The sequence below is a fragment of the Micropterus dolomieu genome, linkage group LG16 (genome assembly GCF_021292245.1).
Source record: "Micropterus dolomieu isolate WLL.071019.BEF.003 ecotype Adirondacks linkage group LG16, ASM2129224v1, whole genome shotgun sequence".
NCBI classification, from domain to species: Eukaryota; Metazoa; Chordata; class Actinopteri; order Centrarchiformes; family Centrarchidae; genus Micropterus; species Micropterus dolomieu.
The window spans coordinates 16,494,319-16,515,729 of record NC_060165.1 but is presented as its reverse complement, the minus strand read 5'-3'; the positions used below and the strand labels follow the sequence as shown (position 1 = coordinate 16,515,729).

General features: G+C 39.5%; 2 protein-coding genes across 2 annotated transcripts; both read right to left on the bottom strand.

Moving 5' to 3' along the window:
- Positions 1-5,068: 5,068 nt before the first annotated feature.
- On the bottom strand, positions 5,069-6,273 carry kera (keratocan). The gene is made up of 2 exons (XM_046072018.1): positions 5,412-6,273; positions 5,069-5,238 (listed from the first exon to the last, which is right to left on the bottom strand). The coding sequence occupies exons 1-2, from the start codon at positions 6,271-6,273 to the stop codon at positions 5,069-5,071; spliced, it is 1,032 nt and encodes a 343-aa protein (XP_045927974.1).
- Positions 6,274-15,466: 9,193 nt separating this feature from the next.
- Positions 15,467-19,634, bottom strand: lum (lumican). Its single transcript, XM_046072016.1, has 3 exons — positions 19,501-19,634; positions 17,518-18,399; positions 15,467-17,081 (listed from the first exon to the last, which is right to left on the bottom strand). The coding sequence occupies exons 2-3, from the start codon at positions 18,392-18,394 to the stop codon at positions 16,927-16,929; spliced, it is 1,032 nt and encodes a 343-aa protein (XP_045927972.1). The 5' UTR covers positions 18,395-18,399; positions 19,501-19,634; the 3' UTR covers positions 15,467-16,926.
- Between the last annotated feature and the right edge of the window lie 1,777 nt (positions 19,635-21,411).

Sequence of the window (21,411 nt, the reverse complement as noted above, 5' to 3'; positions counted from 1 at the left end):
CCTCATAGTCCACCTTGACATGTACAGAGAGATGTAAAATCAAAGGGGGAACGTCCATGCAAAGATTTACAAATCTACGTGGAACTTAAAACCTCACAAGGTTTTCCTTGTTAGTTATTTATTGTCATTATCTAGCAAAATGCTTAATTGAAAAAGGAACTAGAGTGCTGAAAAGAACTGTCTTGAAATCCAAATGTGTGGCAAAGTTAGAAGAACTGTCTCAGATATGCTATGTATTGAGCTATGTATTAAAATACAGTTCCACATAGGTGCACTTCAACAAGGCATGTGTTCAGGATATTGGCTGCATAACCAGTCCATAGTACTACAGACTAGTGTTTGACATTAGGTTACATCACTAAGGTCAGTGAATTCATTACTCAGGTGCAGACAGCTTGCAGGATTGAAATATGAGGGCCTTTTGTCTCATTGTAGCCAGACGTTCACTGTTCCAGGGAGCAGCCATCTTGGCTCAAATCAGTGCTCGTCTGTGGCATGTCAAAGGTTAGAAGTCAGAGTTGATCTGATACTGGACTACAGGGCTACAGGGTTACTACAGGGTTAAACGCCTCAGATAAATCTACATTGTAGATTTTTAGATGATGGTTTTAAATGTATTTAAAGGAGAAGGGATTGGGGTTGCTTATTTTCCACTGTGAAACACTTAATTTGAGTTTCTTTGTTTTTGGTTGTTGTCTCAGTTATTTTTCCAAATCACAGTAAAAAAGCTTTGGCAGAAAGATGCAGGAAAATACTATGCAACACACTTGAAATGAGAACGAAGTCAAGAGGGTCTTTCCTCAGCAGCAAAGATCTGCAAAGCTTAGTAAGGTTGATTATGTCTATAATGTGAATCCCTTGTGGGAAGTGCTATTAAAATAATAAGATGTTAATTACTGCTTTATTTGATGGCAGAACCAACATTAGGCCTAGGAATCAATCATATATCAGAGAGGGATTTCATAGCACAGGTGTAGCTACATCTCACCAAGCCTGAGACAGATGATGTCAAGTCCATGAAAAAGCACGAGTTTAAAGAGAGTCCTCAAGGCCAGGGCAGAGAAATGGAGAGCAAGGGAAGGGAAGAAGAGAAGAAAAGAGTGAGATGGAGAGAGACGTGGACAAGATGTTGGCCCTCAGGGTTAGATGGAGAGAGTGAGGAAAAGACTAAGTGGGAGAGGGCAAGAGAGAGAGAGAGGGATTTCTGAGCTAACTCGACCCCTCGCCCCTTCACAGAGGGCCTTTATGAGGCCTGGTCGCTGCCTGTCTCAGCACTCAAACTCCAAATTCCTCCGAGGTTTGTGGACAGGATGGCAGTGAGTTACGGCTGCAAGGAAAAGCCTTATTCAGCTGTGAGGGTGCTCAAACACACACACGCACACACACACACACACACACACACACACACACACACACACGGAAGGACACATTCTCTCACAGATGCACACTCTGTCTCAACACACCTATCTTTTGCAGTCAGAAAATTGAGAAACCTCTGCGGCTATTTTTGGGATGAGGACAGATAAAAAACAAAAAAAAAGCACACCATCACGGGTTATTTCAGTCATGAATCTAATCTTTGTTGATATCAGAGGGATAAACTAATTATTCAAATCAAACCTGCCATTGTCATAGACTTGGAAATGTCTCCATTGAATTGAGTGGACGCTTGAGAAAAGGTGAGCTGACTGGTTAGCGTCCCCACTGATGTAGACTTTCTGTCATGAGGCTGTGAAATCCTGCATGGTTTCTCTGAAAGAGGGACTATACTGAAGACAGAGGTGTGCTTTTATACAGGCCATCACAGTGTACAGTGTGTGTAAACTGTGTATGTGTGTATGAGTGTAGCCTCCGGACTGCTCCTGTGTTATACTTGGCTCCGCATTGGGCATTCCTGATATCCAGTGATTCTACCCTTTTTTCCTCAAAAGCCATAAACAAACTTGACAGACATCCCTTTGCTACAGGTTGCAGAACAAACTGGTAACCGGTATATTTGTATTATGAAAAAGGTTAAAACTGAAAGAGAACACTCAATAAACCTGCACATCATTTTTAAAGTAAGAAAAATACTATATGCGCATAATTCTATTCTGAGAGATGTATAATGTATGTATAATGTATAAAAATGATATAAACAACAAATAAGATTATCATTGGAAAATTCTCATTGAAATTGGAGTGAGGTATTTTTAGCAAAAAAGACATCTCTGGAGGCAAAATTCATATTGCTTGATTAGATATTTCATCAAAAGAAAGCTGCAGCTATCAAAACTGCAAAATATGCCAGTTTCAGAAAGGTTGTCAGTAATCCAAAGAACACCTGTCGAACACTCACACCTGAATCACATCTACTAAAGCTTAAAACCCCACCAGCCAACATATCACAACCACTAAGATAACCAAAGTACAGCATATACATCCACATTTCAGTCACCCGCAAAGCTCCCAAAGAAAATCCCTGGTGGAAATAAAGCAGCTGCACCACCAACCAATTAGTCAAGTGGCTCCTGTGCAAACCCTGAGTAGCAGTGTTTTTGGAAGGGCCAAGTCAAGCCACTCTCCATGCCTAATCCCCTGCACCAGAGAGCCATTGAGCCAGCATGATAGATAGCACCAAGTACGCTTACCTCTGTCTCCTGCTTTCCCGAATGGTCCCTTCAGCCGAGATGGAGATGCTGAGGGCTCCGGGACTTGGCCAATGGTGAGAGGTCGCGCAGGGTGCCTTGAAGAGGGAGGGTGGGTGTGTTGAGTGTGCGAAAGGTGTGTGTGGGTGTGCGTGTGAATGTGACAAGTGTGTGGGTGTGTGTGTATGTGTAGGTCTGCACGCTCTGGCAGACCTGAGTGCCCTGCTGCTTATGTGTGAAGGTAGGCACTGAGACTGATTGGACCAGAGCAGATTGCTTTTGGTCACTCGGAGTGCACACAGCCCACACCCACATGCACGACCCTCTCAAACACCACACACACACATACAGACACCAGACACAGAGAGAAAGAGAGAGCAAAAGCCCCCCAATGGCAAAATGCCTTTGGGGGGCTCAATCAGACTGAAATATTTGTCTGCCTTTTCCTGAGGTGAAACTCTGGCATGTGTTACTTTCATGTATGGGGGGATCCATGGGGCCCTTGTACACAATGGGACCTCTGTGAGGAGCCCCTGTTAGCATGGTGCTGAGAGGAAGTCCCCGCTTGGAAGAAGGCCTCTGCCCTCCCTTTTGGTTAAAACTGCTTTCTCTTTGCACCGTCACTCGCTAAAAGTTCTGCCTTAACTACAGATCTGAGTTCAGTCATGGGATACCATAACAGTCGGACTTGATGGAGAATGAGCTGATCTCACTGATGTCAGTGCACGTTCAAATAGATGCTACATACAGACTGTCTTCAGTGTTCATTGTTAAAACAAAAAAAGGACACACACATGCTACCGGCTAACTCTACCGTGTCAGTTTTATTTGGCCACGATTTTGTCTCAACATGCCCACCTCTCTCTCTCACTCCCATGGTAACTCTAGACCTTTTGATGAGTGAGGGGAAAAGGACGTAGTAAGAATGCCAGAAATCCTTCTGCACCTGCCATATAAGCTGGGTTTCATATTCAGGGTTTTTTCTTCTGCCAAGCATTATCAAAAGGCATAGAACTGAATGAAATTTTGCCCCAAATATCTTGACACAATGATTGATGCCCACAGTATATGACAGAGTGCATTGTAAAGAGCCTGAGAAGTCCTGCAGAGCTGGTCCACTCTGTAGAAGGATTCATGTAGTAGTATAGTATATTTATAGTATATTTTTATATTCATGTAGCGTTAAATCTGGAGCTTGTGCTGATCAAATGATTTCAATTTTTTTTGCATATAATGAAATTGTAAAAATTGAGACCAGGTGGTCACATCTACGAGAGAGACAGACTGAATACTGACTTTGCACACCAATCTGAGCTCTTGGTTTGTGTGTGGTACTTCGCTGTGGATGATGATCTTCTGTATGTTCACTTTGTAGTGATGGAATAGTTCCCTAAAGTTTTTATCCAATATATCATAAATAACATTTGTTGGAAAAACTCAACAAAATCTTATGCAAATGAAAATTGCAAGCTACCACAAATATTATCATTATTATTGTGGCAAACATTTACACTTAGGTTACAATAATGTAAAGTGCTAGAGTTATAGAAAATTACACTGGGACACATGTTTATTTTTCAGAAGTTTTATTTAAATTGAAGACAATTAAAATAAAATACTCAGTTTATTCAGAAAAATAATGACCAGAATTAAAAAGTGTATTGGCATTTTTTAAAAACAGTTTTCACATTTCTTTTGTATACAAAACATTAAGGAATATTGGCCATGGATATTCACAGGACTGTCAAATTTCTACTTATTCTTCTCCAATATTAAATAAAAATAAATTACCTACAGTAAATATGCATAGTTGTAGAACAGAGTTATAGAGTTAAAAAAGGAAATAAGACCACAAACCTAGAACACAAGACCATTCATTTGGCTTCAAGTCTACAAATATAAAGCAAAGGTTTTCCTGAAAACAATAGAAAAAAAAATTTTTTAAGTGATATTTTTCCTACACATTCATGGGCTTTGCCTCCTGCTCAAAGAAGCATAATGACAATGAGTTCTCAAAGAGCTTCACATGCCAAAAATACATATTGTTGTCCTATCTGTCTAAATCACCATCATGCTAAATTATAATCAGATTTTCATTGTACATGCAGATGTTTATATCAACATAAGGCACAACTCGTGGTCAACATATTACAACCCCAATAAAACTTCTAAGTAATCAGTTCCTTGTCAATTTTGTACATTGTTTTAGATTTTATTAAAATTCCACTGAAAAATCAATGACTTTTGGAACTGAAATGAACTTCACAGCACAAATGTTGATGCTAACTAGAGTCAACTGTTTGAGTTGAACATGCAAATATTACTCATGTCACCATTTTTGTTGCATGGATGCACAAATGTCAGATCAGATCAGCTTCAACATTACCAGGTCATAATTTGTGGGAAATTAGAATTAGCCTACAAGATGCTGATAGTTATTTTTAGATGACAATGGACCTCAGGAGACGGAAACACAGAATGACATCCCTGGGAATTGGTGGTTTAATCTCATTGCCATCAAGTCTGAGGTAGCGCAGTCTAGGAACACTTTCGTTGATGGAGTCGTCCACAGTGTCGATGTCGACAGGGCATACATTGGAGCCACTCACACCTGTAAATACACAGAGGGAATCATTGTAAGACTGACAATAACATTAGAGAATCCCTCTCTGATAAACAATCCTATTCTAGAGATGCATAAAAGAAACACTGTATGCAATGCATGAATCACTACAATCAGATAAAAAGTAGTGGGTGCATTGGGAAAATGTCTTGCAGACTTACTTTTGATATTGTTGTGGTCCAGGTGAAGGTGTTCAAGGCCTGAGGGAATGAGGGGAACTTCGGTCAGCTGGTTGTGGGACAGCTGCAAGTCCAACATGCTGGAGACATTAAATACATTTTTGGGAACTCCACTGCTACCAAGCTTGTTGTGGTTGAGCCTCAGAAATGCCATTTTTGGCAAACCTTTGAAGTAGCCCGCTGGGATCTTCTCAATGTTGTTGCCATCAAGGAAAAGCTGGGTGGTGGTGGGTGGTAAGCCAAGAGGCATGCTAGTCAACTGGTTCTTGGCTAGGTTGATCTGTACCAGGTTGTTTAGACCCTTTAGGCTCACCTCAGTTACAGCATCATCCATCAGCTTGTTCCCTTGGAGGTCCAAGAGGTTAAGCTTATCCAGACCAATGAAGACACCAGCAGGGATCTTGGATATGCGATTGCGAGACAGACGTAGATGTTCCAGGCTGGCTGGCAGGGGAGATGGCACAGAAGACAAGAGGTTGTCATCCATGTAGAGGTGCGCCAGTTGAGACATTGCACTTAGGACACCTTCTTCCACTCCCTCACTAGTGATTTTGTTGCGGTTTATGTTCAGCCAGCGCAGTGATGTGGCATTACGCAGGGCATCTGCTGACAGCACTTCAATTAGATTGTTCTGCAGGTAGAGATACCATGTGTATGGAGGGATTTTGGGGATGCTCTTCAGGCCTTTGTTGTCACAGTAGACAGCACGAGGGAAGCTGGGGGGGCAGCGACACTCTTTAGGGCAGGCTTGGATCTGGGCCATATATTCCTCATATGGCATGTCCTGGCCGAGAACTGGGCCAACCAGGCACAAGATGCAGAGAAGACTCAGGAGAAGTGTCATTTTGGTGCCCAACCTATGATGGAAAGGGAGAAACAGTATTATAGACAACTATGTAATATCCTGCACAGTGTCACATAGGTCCTAAGATAATAAGGCAGAGAGACGCCTGAACGCTTTAAACATCTAAGGTAAAGAGGATCAGATAACATTTTATAATTTGCAGAGGATTGGGGACTTTGAGGAATTAGGATCACACTGTAACCGATGACCTATACAACTGCATTTGAGTTTGTGTCTGTTTCCTTGATTAACAACAGTCTTGGTAAGGCTCTTTACACTCTAGATATCTAACATTTAGTCCCTTAAAATACTGTTAAATCACATGGCTAGCATGAAATACAAATGAACCTGCAGTCTTCACAAATCCACACTTGTTAAAACTCTGGCCCAAATTAGCCACAAGCATATGGCGCCAACTCTACCACTAATGTCATTATCATTAAATACCAATGGCTGCCGCCGTAACCTGCTCATAATGGGTCAATACCTTCCTGCTAATGACAGGTAAAGCTCCAAAGAAGGATGCAGAGCCAGGTCAACTTTAATTGCATTAGGACAACCTTAAAACTCAGACTTAAAGACATGCATGTCTAAGATGCACACACTTCATCAGGCGTTGCATCTGGCTAAGCCTGCCACACATCTCCAAAGCAAGTCCATTTGTTTTGGTTTGTACAGCTGATACAGTTTGTATGCCATTGCATACAAAAACACATTTTCACATTTCAGCTATACATTGCAGAGATTCGCATGAGTAGAACTCCCCCTGTTAGGGCCGATGGCCTGGTGCTAACCACTGAAAGGGGTAAAGGAGAAAATGTGAGATTCAAAAGGAGGGATACAATCAATGAGAAGAGCAAAAACAAAAAAGAGAGGTGAAATGAAAAAAATCTGAAGTCAGCTCTACCATCTTGTATCCACCCATCTCTTAAGCTTCTACTTGATTCCTCTCAGCTGCCATCTGGTGCTTGTTTAAATTCTTGATGCACTCCATGTATGTCTGGAACTCATTTCGGGTAGGCCATGGGTTTCCATAGATGTGCACACTTCAAAGACAAGGCTGGCACACCTGTTTTGAAAATATGTGCCCCTGCTTTCTCACTATACAGGGGTAAAAGCTTCTTGACCCAGCTTTGGGGTAGGACGTGTGGTGCAAATGATAAAAGCGTGATCCATGCTTCCATAAAGATAAAACCCAAACACTAAAGTTGCAAGAAAAACATCTACCAAACTTGTCATCCTGGTGTATGTTTCTTTGCCTTCTAGATACCCAGCTTACCTTAAACTCTGTAAGTTTCCTTTTGCCTATGTCCTTCCTCAGCAGAGTTATCTAGCGTAGTCCCAAATGATGAGGCTGCACCTCTCACTTCCCTGTATTTGTACCACTAGTTTTTTCATTCACCATGTGCCAGCCTGTCACTCATGATGACGCCAAAGCTTCTCTTGGCCAATCAGATTCTCCCAGGATCAAAGGTCATGATCCCATGGTGGTGTATATAGTGTGGTAAGCCTTTTTCAGCACTTGAGACATGGCCCACTTAGAAACAGGTTAATGCAAGCCTACATGTTCTTTGTTTACTGGCTTCTACATGTACAACCCTTCGGACCTTGGTTGGCATGCTTGATCTCTTTTTAACTCCACTCACAAATCCCTTTGAGTCCTTTGCTGACCTTTGTGCTAATTTTGTACTGCTGCTGTCCATGGTGCAGTCAGGATTCATTTATCTGCTTAATGCAAATTGTAAAGTCTTACAGTGTTTGGAGTCAACAGAGAATCTTGAGATAAACAAAGAGTACACAAATGCAGCTCAGTATAATTATGAAGTACAGTTCATTGTCTTCAAAAGTGTATCCAGCTATTTTAACATGGGAGGATGTTGTCCTGGTCTGAATAATCTTCTAATCAGATTTTGGGTAAATGTATACATTTACCATCTTGCCTTATGTCAAACAGATAGACTAGTGGAGGTGGAGGAATTATATAAAGGGTGTTTTTGGCACCATAATCCTGACCACAATTTGAATGCCACAGTGTATTTAAGCATTATTTCTAGGCATGCAGATCTCGTTATGGCCACAGTTGAATTTATTTCAAATAGTTTAAGGATGATACGGCTTTAGGAAGGTTGAAGGCAGCTCTGTGAAGTCAATGGTATCAATTTACTCCTAAACACTTTGGAGAGGAAGCGGAGCATCTTCAATGTTTGGTTGAAAACCCTACGGGAACTACAAGATAAAATTAAGTCAGCATTTGGCATAGAGGGTATTCTCAAGGTAGACCTGATTGAAATTCTGTGCTCAAGAAAGTTAATGCAGTACAGTAAGTGTAACTGACTATTAGATATTTAATGTATTTCTGTTTTTATGGTAAATTATAAGGATTTTGATGACTCAGCTTACACTGTTAGGAGGGAAGGCACGTTGGTCGAGTTCTACTGCTAAAGCATCCTGTACAAAGATGACGCACTGTACTTAAGGACAAAACATTGTCTGCAGACATGAGATGTAATGGTGTTATGGCAGGGAGGTCAAACTTAATCTGGGAGGATTTTACTGCACGCTGGCCAGGCTACAGTTTTTGTAGAGGCTAGCTAGTGTCAGGATTGGTGACCTTTCAACATGCCATCGTGAGATTGTGCTAATTTCCAGTGATGACGGCAAAGGCTTGAATGCAGCAGGATAATCCCATTGGAGTTGTGTGAGGATAGGAGCAACACTTATCCCTGATCAGCCGTGCTATCCCATTAGACCTCATCCTGTGTTTGCCAAGGTGTGTTTGTGAACAGCTCATTCTTTTACACATGTTTGTAATCTTGTATGATCAATTACAAATCCAGACGTTAGCCCTGAGAACATTTATAGGAACTGTACGTCAAAGACAAATTACTAACGAGGTGAATGGACATGTGTTTGTATCAGCCACTGTACTGTCCAAACAAGCTTGGCTTGTTGGTTGGTTAGCTTAAAGTGACTTGTCTTCTTTGCAAACTGTTCTTTTCTTTTAATGACTGCATGTGTAGTTATTTACAGATGTGCCTTATTAATAAATAAATAAAAGGCATATAATGGCTTTTTGAGCTCATAGTAAACTGAAAAAGACACACATCCTGTCTTTGAGATTACAAAGCAGTTTGTTGTCAGAGTTTGAACTTGGAATCATTTTCTGTCTAACACACAAGTTATGGCCATTACCAACCAACTTAGTAAGCTGATTGTCTGGGACTCAGTGCTAGTGTCTGTAATGAGCTGGTACGTATACGAGAGCTTAAATTACTGTTACTGTGTTCTTTTTCCCAACAGTGAAGAACTGACACAGCAAGCGCTTCTGTTGTCGTTGAGGTTGGGCCAACTTGAAATGTTGTGTTTACAAACTGCAAATGGCAAATCCTACTCATTTATTTTAATTGCATTTAATTGTATTTAAAGATCCAATTAATGATGTGTGAAGATTGAATCATAGTTACATAGTCTAAAACTGACTCGCACACACAACAGCTTGTTTCCCTTCCATCGTCATTACAACACGATAGTCATTTCTGATGTGTGTCAGGATTTACAATTAAATTTATAAACTGTTGGTGAGTCAGGGCTTCTCAGATCTCTGAAAAATGGAACATATATTACTCAAAACAAATGTTGTCTACAATCTTCCTGACAGACTAAGGAGAAACACATGCAGAGGAATATGGCAATGCTAATTTCCTGCCAGGAGCTTTGTTTCTGAGCCAGCTATGTTAATTACAAAACGGGTTGTATTTGCACTGCATGGGTTTTGTGGGATTGTTTCCCGTTGATAGCTTTGCTAAAATCCACTTCATGACTTTCAAACATTTGGAAGAGTTTGCATGGCTTACTCCATCCAGAGCTGACAAAATAACTGTGTTCATGGATAATCATTGTGTGGAAAAAACAGGTTTAGCAGTAAAAGTGTGTCATTTTCCACAATGGTTTATCTTAGTTCATTAATTTCCAGGTGTAAGCTTAATTGCAGAACTGTTGTAAACTGATTGATTATAAAAATCCCCATCAATCAATCAACGCTATATCGTGATCATGACATTAAGCATTAACATTAAGTACTTATACTTAATATACTTAATAACTCATAAAATAAATTGACTGAAACAAAAACCGGAACAAAACTGCATGAAACAACTGAGACATTTATATCAGAACACTTTCAAAGCCCTCTTATTATTTGCAAGGTTACTTCACCACTTACACATATTACCTGTGTGGCATAGTGCACCACATCAAATGTCAACATGAACTGAACCAGATGTAAACCATCCGAAAAATACACTGCACCTTTGTTCAAGACTTTCACTCCTCCTCTCTCAAACTTTTTATTACTTAAGAATGATAAATCATCTGTACCTGCTTCTCCAACTGGTGTGAGTGGTCTGCATGCAGCCAGGTGAGGTTTGGTTCCTCTGCTTTTCCAATGATTATCTTTGATGATTGTCTGCTGTGTCAGTGGATGTGATGTGGTAAGTGCTGCAAGCTAGCCCGGTTAGACTTGTATTGCTGTTAGTTTGATTCCCCCAAGACAGCACCTTGGACATGCACCGGCTGAACCAAGTGGATCGAGCATGTGTTGTTGGTTGGAGGATGACTGTGGGAGTTGGGATGTCCTTTCAGAATTTGTGTTCCCTACTTTTGTGCCAGCCCAGCAGTTTTTTCCGCCTCTTTTGTTTGTCTTTTTTTGTGGTAGAAATTGAAGTCATCAGTGTGGTGTTGAGGGTTAAATTGCTGTCACTCTGCCCAAACTTAACCATTTGGTTTGCAATGGAGGATTTGCTCTTTGCCTATTACTCTGGGGGATTGGTGCATGACCATTTTATGGGTCATTCCAGCTCACAGGCCTTGGGGTGTGTTTACTAGGCTGTCAGGTGAGGTTAGAGAGGGGCTTACAGGGGTTTGCACTCAGACATTCACACCCAAGTTTTTACAGAAAAATGCCCCCTTTTTTTTCTTTTTTTTTTTTTTTACAACCCAAGTGTTCTTTTTGTAGTTTTTTCCATCATGTCTATCACTGATAATTTATTATTCACTGACGTCAGTATAGAGTATTTTTATGTGGGGTCATTGCCAGAAACACCTTCACAATACAGCACTGTCTATTGTGGTAGAGCAGTAGCCCCAGACCACAATTACAGTTAACCACTTCTTTGGAAGTTAATGTTAAACTTTATGATGTTTCTAGAGGCTAGAGGTAAGATATCATGGAAAGCTGTAATTCCAGTAAACCTGGCGCAATAGACAACCATTTATCCGGCTAGTATTTGTGTGCACTTTTAGTTTGATGTTTGCCAATATTTATCCAAAGACATCCAAACACAAACACGAAGTGCTAAATCAAACTACATATGTGCACATTAAAACTGTAAGAATACCTGCCTTGTCTCCTGTTTTTCCAAGATTTCTTTTGTAGTTGAAGGATATCTGCAAGGGCACTCCTGTTTTGTTGTTTTTCCTCATTGTTTTCCAGCCTAACATTGCTTGAGTGATGGCAATGTTGGTGTGAAACCAACATTGCGACTGACAAGGTCGGCCCACCACTTTGGTCCAGTCTCAAAATCAACTGGAAGGATTGGCGTGAATTTTGGTACAGACATTCATGGTACTCCAGATGATGAATTTACAAGTGCCATCATGAGGTTGACATTCGTGAGTCTGCAAATTTTGAACATCCACTTACCTATACACATGGTCCTTGTTATTGTTCATGTCACTATTGAATCAGAGCTTCACATAGGTTCATGCTATCTGGAATCAAACCTTCATCTCGGTGGAAGTTGGTGAGAAAGTCATAAGTTGGTGTTACTTGGTCATTACTGCTCAACAAGTTTATTCATTTATTACTGTGACTTTTATTTGATATTAAGAGCAGGACACAAATTTACTTTCACTGCAAAGAAGAACCTTGGAACATTGTCAGTATTTTTCCTTCTGTCACTCCTACTCTTCTTGCCCTGTTTCTCAGCTCAGCTATATGCGTATCTGATGGGACATCCGGAGCCCATGTCTTGTAGTTTTAGGGACAAAGGGGAAAAAAAGAGACATTTACAAGAGATGGGGGGAGAGCTTGTAATAAGAGAGGGAAGGGAAATATCCAACAGCAATTAGGAGAGAAGTGTGAATTGAGTGAAAATCTTTAGAGCAAAGTTAGAGACTAGATCAGGGTGACATTGGATGGACACAGAATGTGAAATAAAACTAGAAAATAGAACAGCTGGAGATGGTCTGGACTCAATGATGATCTTTGGAGTTGGGCTACCAGCCTGCAACAGATGATTATGCTTTCACTTACAGTCTCAAGCAGGAGGATGTGAAGCTTAAGGCTTTATAAAGGACTTTATTGTCTAGACACTGCCGCCGGAGATCCACTAAGGATTTAAATAAGGGCAACTCAGGAGGAAGAGGAGGAAATTGACCTAGATTGGGAGTCGGTACAAATGACCATATAAAAACATGTGAAATGTGAAAAAAGCTGTTTAAACAAACATGTTACATGTTGTAATGTTAGTGGCATGAGTGGTAGTGAGTGAATACTTATACTTCCTGACTTGTATTGGATGACATAGGGTAGTGTTTGGTATTTCAATTACCTCCCAGGACCTACTTATAGACTACTAATGACTTTTATTCACATGAGTGGGTCACATTTTAATTATAACCGAATGTTGCAGCTGGGTCTACTTACAAACACCTAGCAGGAATCAAATGTGACATCTGGGAACCATTTACATAATAACTATGAATGCCATGTATCTAATCAACAAACCTAGCTTTAAAACGTGTCTGTTCTAACAAGGAACTAGTAGCTCCGGCACATGTGGTGCACATCAGCCAGGATTATTGGCGTTGTTACAGTTAGTTCACTGCTCTGCAAAAGTACAATTGATACTGTCAAATACACACCCAAAGACAATGACTATGAAACATTATTATCCATGGTGTCAGTATGTAAATTATAAAGTATAGTTTCAAGGGAACATGTTTTTTTCTTTTCTCCAGTTGTGATGACAGTTATCTGTCTTTATTGTTTTTTGCTATATATAATGAAGGCATGGATGAGAGCAAAAGATGCAACAGACTATAATTTGCATTATGTCAAATCTTACGATTCCAAAAAGAACACAACTTGTGCATTTTGAGAATGGTCTGCTGTGGCGTCCAGACTTTATGGACACTGATTCTCTTTGGAACACATTAACTGATAATGAATAGCAGATTTTTAGGCGTTGACCGTATCAAGATTGTTTCTCGATGATGTGGGCACAATTTGGTCCAATTTAGTGGCTAAATAATACAACACTCAATATCTTGTTTTGAGCTGCAGTTAAATCCACAACACACAATCTCCAATTTGCTGTGTATAGCTGCTTTATGGATAAGTGTGAAATGTTCATAAAGATTACAAATATTCAAAATACAGATTGTACATTAACTGCTAAGCGTACTAACAGACATGGGACAGCAGTATTGTCTCTAATCCACATCTGTCAATGGATAAAGATTTATTCAGCCTACTTTCTCGTAAATTGGATGGTATCCTTTTGATTTCATTGTTTTGTGCACACCATGAAATTTTTCAGACTCCTCTAATCACAAGACTAAGACCCTGACACCCTCATGAATGGGTGAAAAACATGAACAGAATTCCCTAGATTCCTTATTCCTCTCTTAGTGTTTCGAAGTGACCTATTGAGATGCAAAACAAACAGTGGAGCAAAAATGTTTAGCTTTGGTTTTTTCTGCAGGAAAATAGCCATGCTGATGCAAAACATTTTGATGAACGTGCATGAACCATTCTTGAAATCTTTAGCTAAATGACAACAATTTTATCACGTTTGATCATAGGTGGTGGCAACGAGCGCACAGAGGGTCCCCTGACAGGCCAAATATGCAGCCTAAAATTTATCCTGTTGGAAACAGTATACTAGGACAGTGCTATCTTGAGGAAACTTTAACTGTTTGTATTGAAGCTCCACAGGGAAGCTTTACTGAGAAAATAAAATACTTTTAAACCGTCATGGGACATTTGTGGTTTCTGTCTGAGACAGTTGGAAGGGTAGATTTACACAGAAAATATCTTAAAGCTGCAGTATTAAGCAAAACCCTGCAACCCCTGCATCCCTCCAGGACCAGCAGTTTTTGCTTCACTCTGCAACTACAGTACATTGAAAAGTAGGACAGAAGAGAGATGATAGGTTCTCTATTTCACTAGTTAATTAATGACTTGAGACACATAGGATACAGTGCAGATGAAGAACACAATGTACGCCTCCTTGAACTTTTGTGGGCCATGAATGTCAACAATATGTATGAAACACACCAACAAGAATAAATATATGAATCTTTCATTCATCTTCAAAAGTGTTTTTTTTCCCGTTTGTAAATCTCAGGAAACATTATGACTTCATACCAAAGATTTAGGCCAGAAAGGAAGATCTTAGCTGCCAAAAAAGCCAGCTCACTCCACAGAGTAAGTAGTAATGTGCGACTAATCATGTCGTAATGCTCAGGTGAAATCTGATACTGGTTGATATTGTGTAATATCTCTGTGGACAAGACTGACAGTAGATTTTATGTTGTTCTGTTTGTGTGCTCTTTTCAGTTTGCTTCAGCTTGGTTGTAAAAAACAGACTTTAAAATATGTTTCTAATTTTTATAATGTATGATTTGAACCAGTATAGAGCAATACGATTCTTAGTATCCTAGGGTGACGTCAGTGCAAAGATCTGCAGTGAATGCCCAAAGTAGGTTACTTCATTTACAGCATACTTTAACAAGTACTACTTTAAAATAAGGCATACTTTATAAACACTGTATGTAATGGTTTATTACACCAGTGTTTTATTTTTATTTTTTACAATTTGGCAACACCAAAGTTGTCTTCATTGGTGGCTAACTATGGATTTATAAAGAACTAATATAGGATCTACTAATAATTAATAAAACCTTAGTTACAAATGATAAACCATTATAAAGTATGCCTTGTTAAAATGTTGGTAAATTAAATAAAATTTAACAAAAACAATTTTCCTGTCACCAATCTTGAAAGCAATCCTTAATCCTGCTACACTTATATTTATGCTGAGTCAGATAAGCTGGCTTTATCAGTTTGTTTCCATACATGCCATAAATTAATTACAGCAGGTTTAAAAAGCGATATCATACAAAAATGTTGGAAATATAGTTTATTCAACTGTGTTTGGTTTCCTCACAGTAAATCCAAGAGCAGTTACTGAGTCCACAAAAGAAATCATGATGAAATGAAAAATTACCCAAACAAAATGTGATATTCTAATTAACATGACACTGCTGCCGAGTTGACTTCGTATTGGTAAAAAGTATTTATCAAACATGGTAAACAACAACGTAACAATGAAAGCACCTTAACTGCAAAAGCTGTAGTTTATTATCAAAGAATGGTACCATTGGTTGCATGCAAGTAATGCATATGTTGTATACAAATCAGGAATGCACATGACAGTGGACAGCTAGGAATTAGGTAAAGTAAAACATTGTGACTTGTGATTTCAAGAAGACATCATCCTATCATCTCAAGGTTTAACTCAGCAAAGAAATTTCAAGGATAATACCTCTGTCTTTTAATCACGTGCCTTTTATTCTTGTTTTTAACATCAAGTACTTCAAAAACATATACGTCTTGCTTATTTGTTGGGAAGCTATTTCTGAGAAGATATGGAAATTTCTTATCTGAGTATATACATTTTCAGTCAATCAGTGGCACATCGTGCTTCAAGCCATTGTATGTGAAGAAGGCAGGCAATGGCAGACACGAGTGAATGACACTGGTATTTTCCTTAAAACCACTTTAATTCATTCAAGATGTTGAAAATGTGACTGCTGTGTAACTGCTTTTTTACATTTGTTCATCATCTCTCACACCAGGCATTATACACTGAAAGTCTTTATTTGCTGGTCCTTTGCACAGCAATGGATTATTGTACCCAAATTATATTATACATGCTAAACACAGGAACATAAGACAGACAACAAAATGATGATTGAATTGAGACATTGGAGACCTTGTTTATCCCATTGTGTCTGTATTCAATAAAATCAAATGGACATTTGGAATGTTTAAAGTGTGTGTTTTTCTATGAATGAATTTTTTATTCATAGAACTTTTGGTCATTCTCCTTTTATATATATATACATATATATATATATATATATACATATATATTTTTTTTTTTCGTCCTCTATTTTTTGCTTCATGTTTATTTCAACAATGAGAATATTCATTCATATCTAGAGCCAAATATTAACACTTTTTGGTGCTTCATAAATTTAACAATGTGATTTCATGTTATATTGTATATTGTTATGTTATTTTGCAAAACATATTGCAATAAGATTTGCATAATTGTCGATAGCTTGACTTGCCATCTATTGTATTTCAAATTTGCCCAGCTCTTGATTTACTCAAGATATATATTGAATTGATGAAGATGCCATTACAGTACCCCAAATTTGCATACTACTTATGTGCAAGGACATGTGAGTACTATGAAAGGAGAGATATTAAGCCATTTATTTCCAGAAGGCTTTGGGGTGAGTTGTGCAATGGTGGTAGATAAGGGGGTCATGGAAAGGTCATAGATTTGGGGGAGGTCCTTATTCAAACATGATATCTGATGCTTGACGCAGGCAGTTGGAAGACTCAGGGGGCATGCTGCTGTGTGTGATGTTGTTGGCGTCCAGACGCAGATGCTTCAGACGGGAATAGTTGAGGGGTCCAACGTACTTGCAGAAACTTGCCAGGTCAAACTCTGCAGAGAATCAAAAATACAGGGAAATGTATGTAAATTGGTAGAAAGACCACTCAAAATGTATCAAATACCTTTCAACCCCATATACTGGGGATCAAAGGTACTCTGTGGAGTTTTTGACCACTAGTGATGCTATGGGGCAATGTTTTTAGGTGCATGTGGTTTCATGCTGTTCTGCTGATCGACGGCTGGTGGCGATAACAGACATAGAAGCATGGCAATGTCCCTGCATAGGCAGTGAAAGAAGAAGACTGTAAGCTAGCAAACATGGATGCAAACAATACACAATTTAAAATATTTTAAAAAGTAGACTTTGCAAATACTTTTGTAAGGGATACTTTCTGTGTTTTGGTGAAACATGCTAAATGTAATCATAATTTTAAGACATTTGGAATCATAAAATACCAATAAGTAAAGATTGACAGTTGCCACTCACTATTGATCTCGTTGGCCTGAAGGTAGAGTTGCTCCAGCTGCTCGTTGATCTCAGGGATGGACTGCAGTTTGTTGAAAGACAGGTCCAGCTCCACCAGCGATGTAACATTGAACACTCCAGCAGGGAGCCCGGAGTCCACCAGCTTGTTGTGGGAGATCCTCAGGTATTGCAGTGAGGGCAGCTTGTTCAGGTAGCCTGCTCCGACACTGTCAATGTCGTTGTAGTCAGCATAGAGGATTTCCAGTGAACTTGGGACTCCGGCTGGCAGCTTCTTCAGCTTGTTGTGGCTCACATCCAGGGACAGCAGCTTCTTCGGCCCTTTGAATGCCCCCGCTATGGCTTCAGAGGTGAGCTGATTGTGCTGAAGGTTGATGGAGGTCAAATTCTCCTTGTCTGTAAGAAGTCCCGAGGGGAACTTGGACAACTTGTTGTGCATGATCTTAAGCTCATCAAGGGATTTTGAGGGAGGAATAACTGGCTCTGTTAGGTTGTTGTTGTTGAAGAACAGCTTCTCCAGGGCTGTGAGTTTGTCGATTGTGCCCTTTGCGATCTTAGCATTGGTAAGCTGGTTGTCATCAAGTACCAGCCAGCGAAGTGAATCAGTAACATTATCAAATACACCTGCCTTGATCTCTTCTATTTGGTTGTTCTGGAGGTACAGGTACTTGATCCCTGTTGGGACTATGGGAACAAACCTGAGCTTACGGCTGTCACAATACATGGCACTGGGGAAGTTGATTGGACAATCGCATTCTTGATTACAGTTGGGCCCTGAGGGTCCTAGCATGGAACCTAGTGGCTGGTAGTCGTAGTCATAATACTGGCACAGGGCGACGCTGACCAATATGGCCAACAGGGGTAGACGGAAAGGAAACATGGCTTCTGCGGATCCAGCAGACAGAAGGACAGGGGAGGCAGGGGATAAGATAGAAAGGTTAGAGGGATCAAGAGTAAACTAATAACTTTTTACAGACATGAAATATAAATTGATTTGTTTTCTTACAGCCTGTGTCACAGTTAGAATTCTGGTGGCAAAATTATAACTCAGTTCAGTTCAATGTTCAGATCAATTATGCATCAAGGATTTATTAATAAAATAAAGAAAATCAAAGGACAAAATAAAAATTAAACAAAAACGACCTCCCCCCCACCACCACCTCAACACACGCACACATACACACATATACCATATTGCCACACCCACTCCCCACAGTATTATAGACTATAATATAAATTGGTCAAGAGTTCAGTTCAACCAGTTGAAGACCAACGAGTCCCAGATTCCTTTATTCAATTATCTGTGTCGAGCCACATCATTAAAGCTGTAGTTTGAAACAAACTGCATTGCTTCCAGCACCACTTCATCAATCAGCTTGATACATTTCTACATAAACCAGTGATGGGAGCAATAATGCAACACAGATTAGAGTAGACTACACAATTTATGTACGTACATAAATATTACACCAATCGTCTGCATATGTGTGAAACATAAATAGAAATGATTTCCTTTGTTAGTTTTATAAATAATTAAGCAAGCACATAGAACAAGGAACTAAAAACAGCTATAGCTAGTTTAGGTATAACGATTGTAAAAAATCAACCCTTCAGCCAATGCAAAACCAGAATGATTAATTCCAGACCCATGAAAAATGCAGACAGAAACTGGATCCAAGTGCAGTAGAATGTTTTCCAAAGTCTAAAGTCACTGAAATCTAAGAAAGAGTCCCAGAATACACTGTAGATCTACATAAACATGTATCATCTAGGCTAATACACTGGTGGTTTTCCTGAAACAATGTGCAAATCATCTTGTATCACTTAATTTTGTTCCATGCACTGGTACTCCTGCCTTCTCTGTTGCAGCACTAGCCACTGCCCAAAAGCCTAGCAGTGACAGCTGATAATCCCATCCGGAAAACAGAAATAAAGTGGATAATCAAACAGGAAATCACAAATCCATGCCTCCATATGCAAGCTTACCTGGGGTTCTCTCTCTTCGTGTGCGTGGGCTTGAGGGCCAGTAGGTAAGAACAGTGTTGTTCAAAAACTGGTAGTCTCTGGAGAAAAACACAAAGGGAAAGAAGGAGAGAGGGGGAGGAGAGAGAGAGAGGGGTAGATGGAGAGACAGAGAGGGAAAAAGGGAGGGGGGGTTTCTTCAGCAGACTGGAGTCAGGTCGTCATATAAATTGAAGATGTCATCCGTGTAAATGTCTGGTAAAGCAGAAAAAAAATTGCTTTTACCTAACCAAGAGCAGGTGCAACAAAGAACAGTAATATTAGACCAAAAAAAAGGTAAAGAAATGTATGCTGTTAATATTACCTTCACATTTTTTTTTTTTACCGTTTATTAACTTTACAAACCACCCCCTTCTAGTGCATTCTGGTAATTGTCCTCTAAACAACCACCCCAAAGTGCGTGCAAACAAAACTAAAGCTGGATTGGCTGTTTGAGGAAAAATCTCAAAGAGTAGGAGAAGCTATGTGTGGAAAAATGTGAAAATGATCTCTGGCAGCCATTTAACCCAGACGCTGGTTAAGAAGAAGAAGAATTTCAGCTGCACCTCTTGAGCTCTGAATAAGGCTTTGGAAAATCTGAACAAAAGGTTATGAGACGTCCAGAGTAGACTTGCATAACACTTGACGCAAACATTTCTTCTTTATTGTAAGCAAAGTGGCAACATTTTCACAGACACGAGTCACAAAGTGCGTCACAGTCAAAGAAATAAAATAAAATAGAATCAAATAAATAAAAAATACAACACCAGATAGAAGATACAGTCAGTGTACAGACATGTAACTGTAGGTTAAATCAAATCCATTCGATCCCATATGTCTTTGTTAAGAATCATTCTACTTTACATTCTTGTACTCCCACATTTTTCTTCTCCACAAACTCTGCGATTGCCCTCTGTGTTATATACTTCTCAATACAAATCCAGACAAATGAACAAAATGGACCCAAGGTGGTGTTCCACTTATCTGATAGCCGCAGTTGAGGAAGGGGGTGGGGGAGATAAATGGCCAAATGTTTCTCCCATTTGTTGGTGGACGTCCATCACACCTTCAGAGCATGCTTGGAATTGACACCTGGATTTAATTGGTCGCAGTGCGGTTTGTTACTCCACTCACATACCATTCTTAGAGACCATCTTGGACGCATTTGTTGTGTGTGGAAAACTTTCATAACTCACATTCTAACTCAAGATATCTGATTTCCCAAGATACAAAAGAAAAAAAATGAATGTGCTCATTTTGCACATTTTTCTTTTTCTCCCACAGCAGAAAATCTGTTTAGCAAAATGTGTCATTCCACAGCGTTTAAAAAAAATGTATGTGCTTGCTTGCATCTGCAGACTCGTTTGACCCTAACCATTTTTCATTGACTTAATAATAACACCAACAATCTCATAGATCTAAAAACACCATTTTGAGGAGTTTTAATGCTAAAATTTAATGTTTGAATTTAATTGCGTAGCTTTTGCCATTTGGCTTTAAAAACATATTACTCACAAGAGTTCAAGCTTTTTTATGTGCCACTTTACTTTTGCTATTGTATAAGTTCAAAAGCTCAGTCAGCCGGTGGGTGATAATCTAACACAGCACTGCAATACATTGTGTGAGTCATTTCATTATCATGGCCTGCCACGTCTGTTTTAGCCTCAGTACACAGAGTGTAACAAAATGGTAGAGGAATGAGGCATGAAGGGAAGGGTAAGGCTTGTGATGATTGAACCAAAGGATCCTGTTGTGAAGCTGTGTTTAGCAGACTCTCCATGCTTCTTCAAAAATTTTAAATTATAGGATTGATTGCACAAACTTTGTTGAAAAAGAATGAAATGTTCCTTTAATTTAGATGCTGTACTTTTCAAACATGGGAACAGTGGTTGGGAA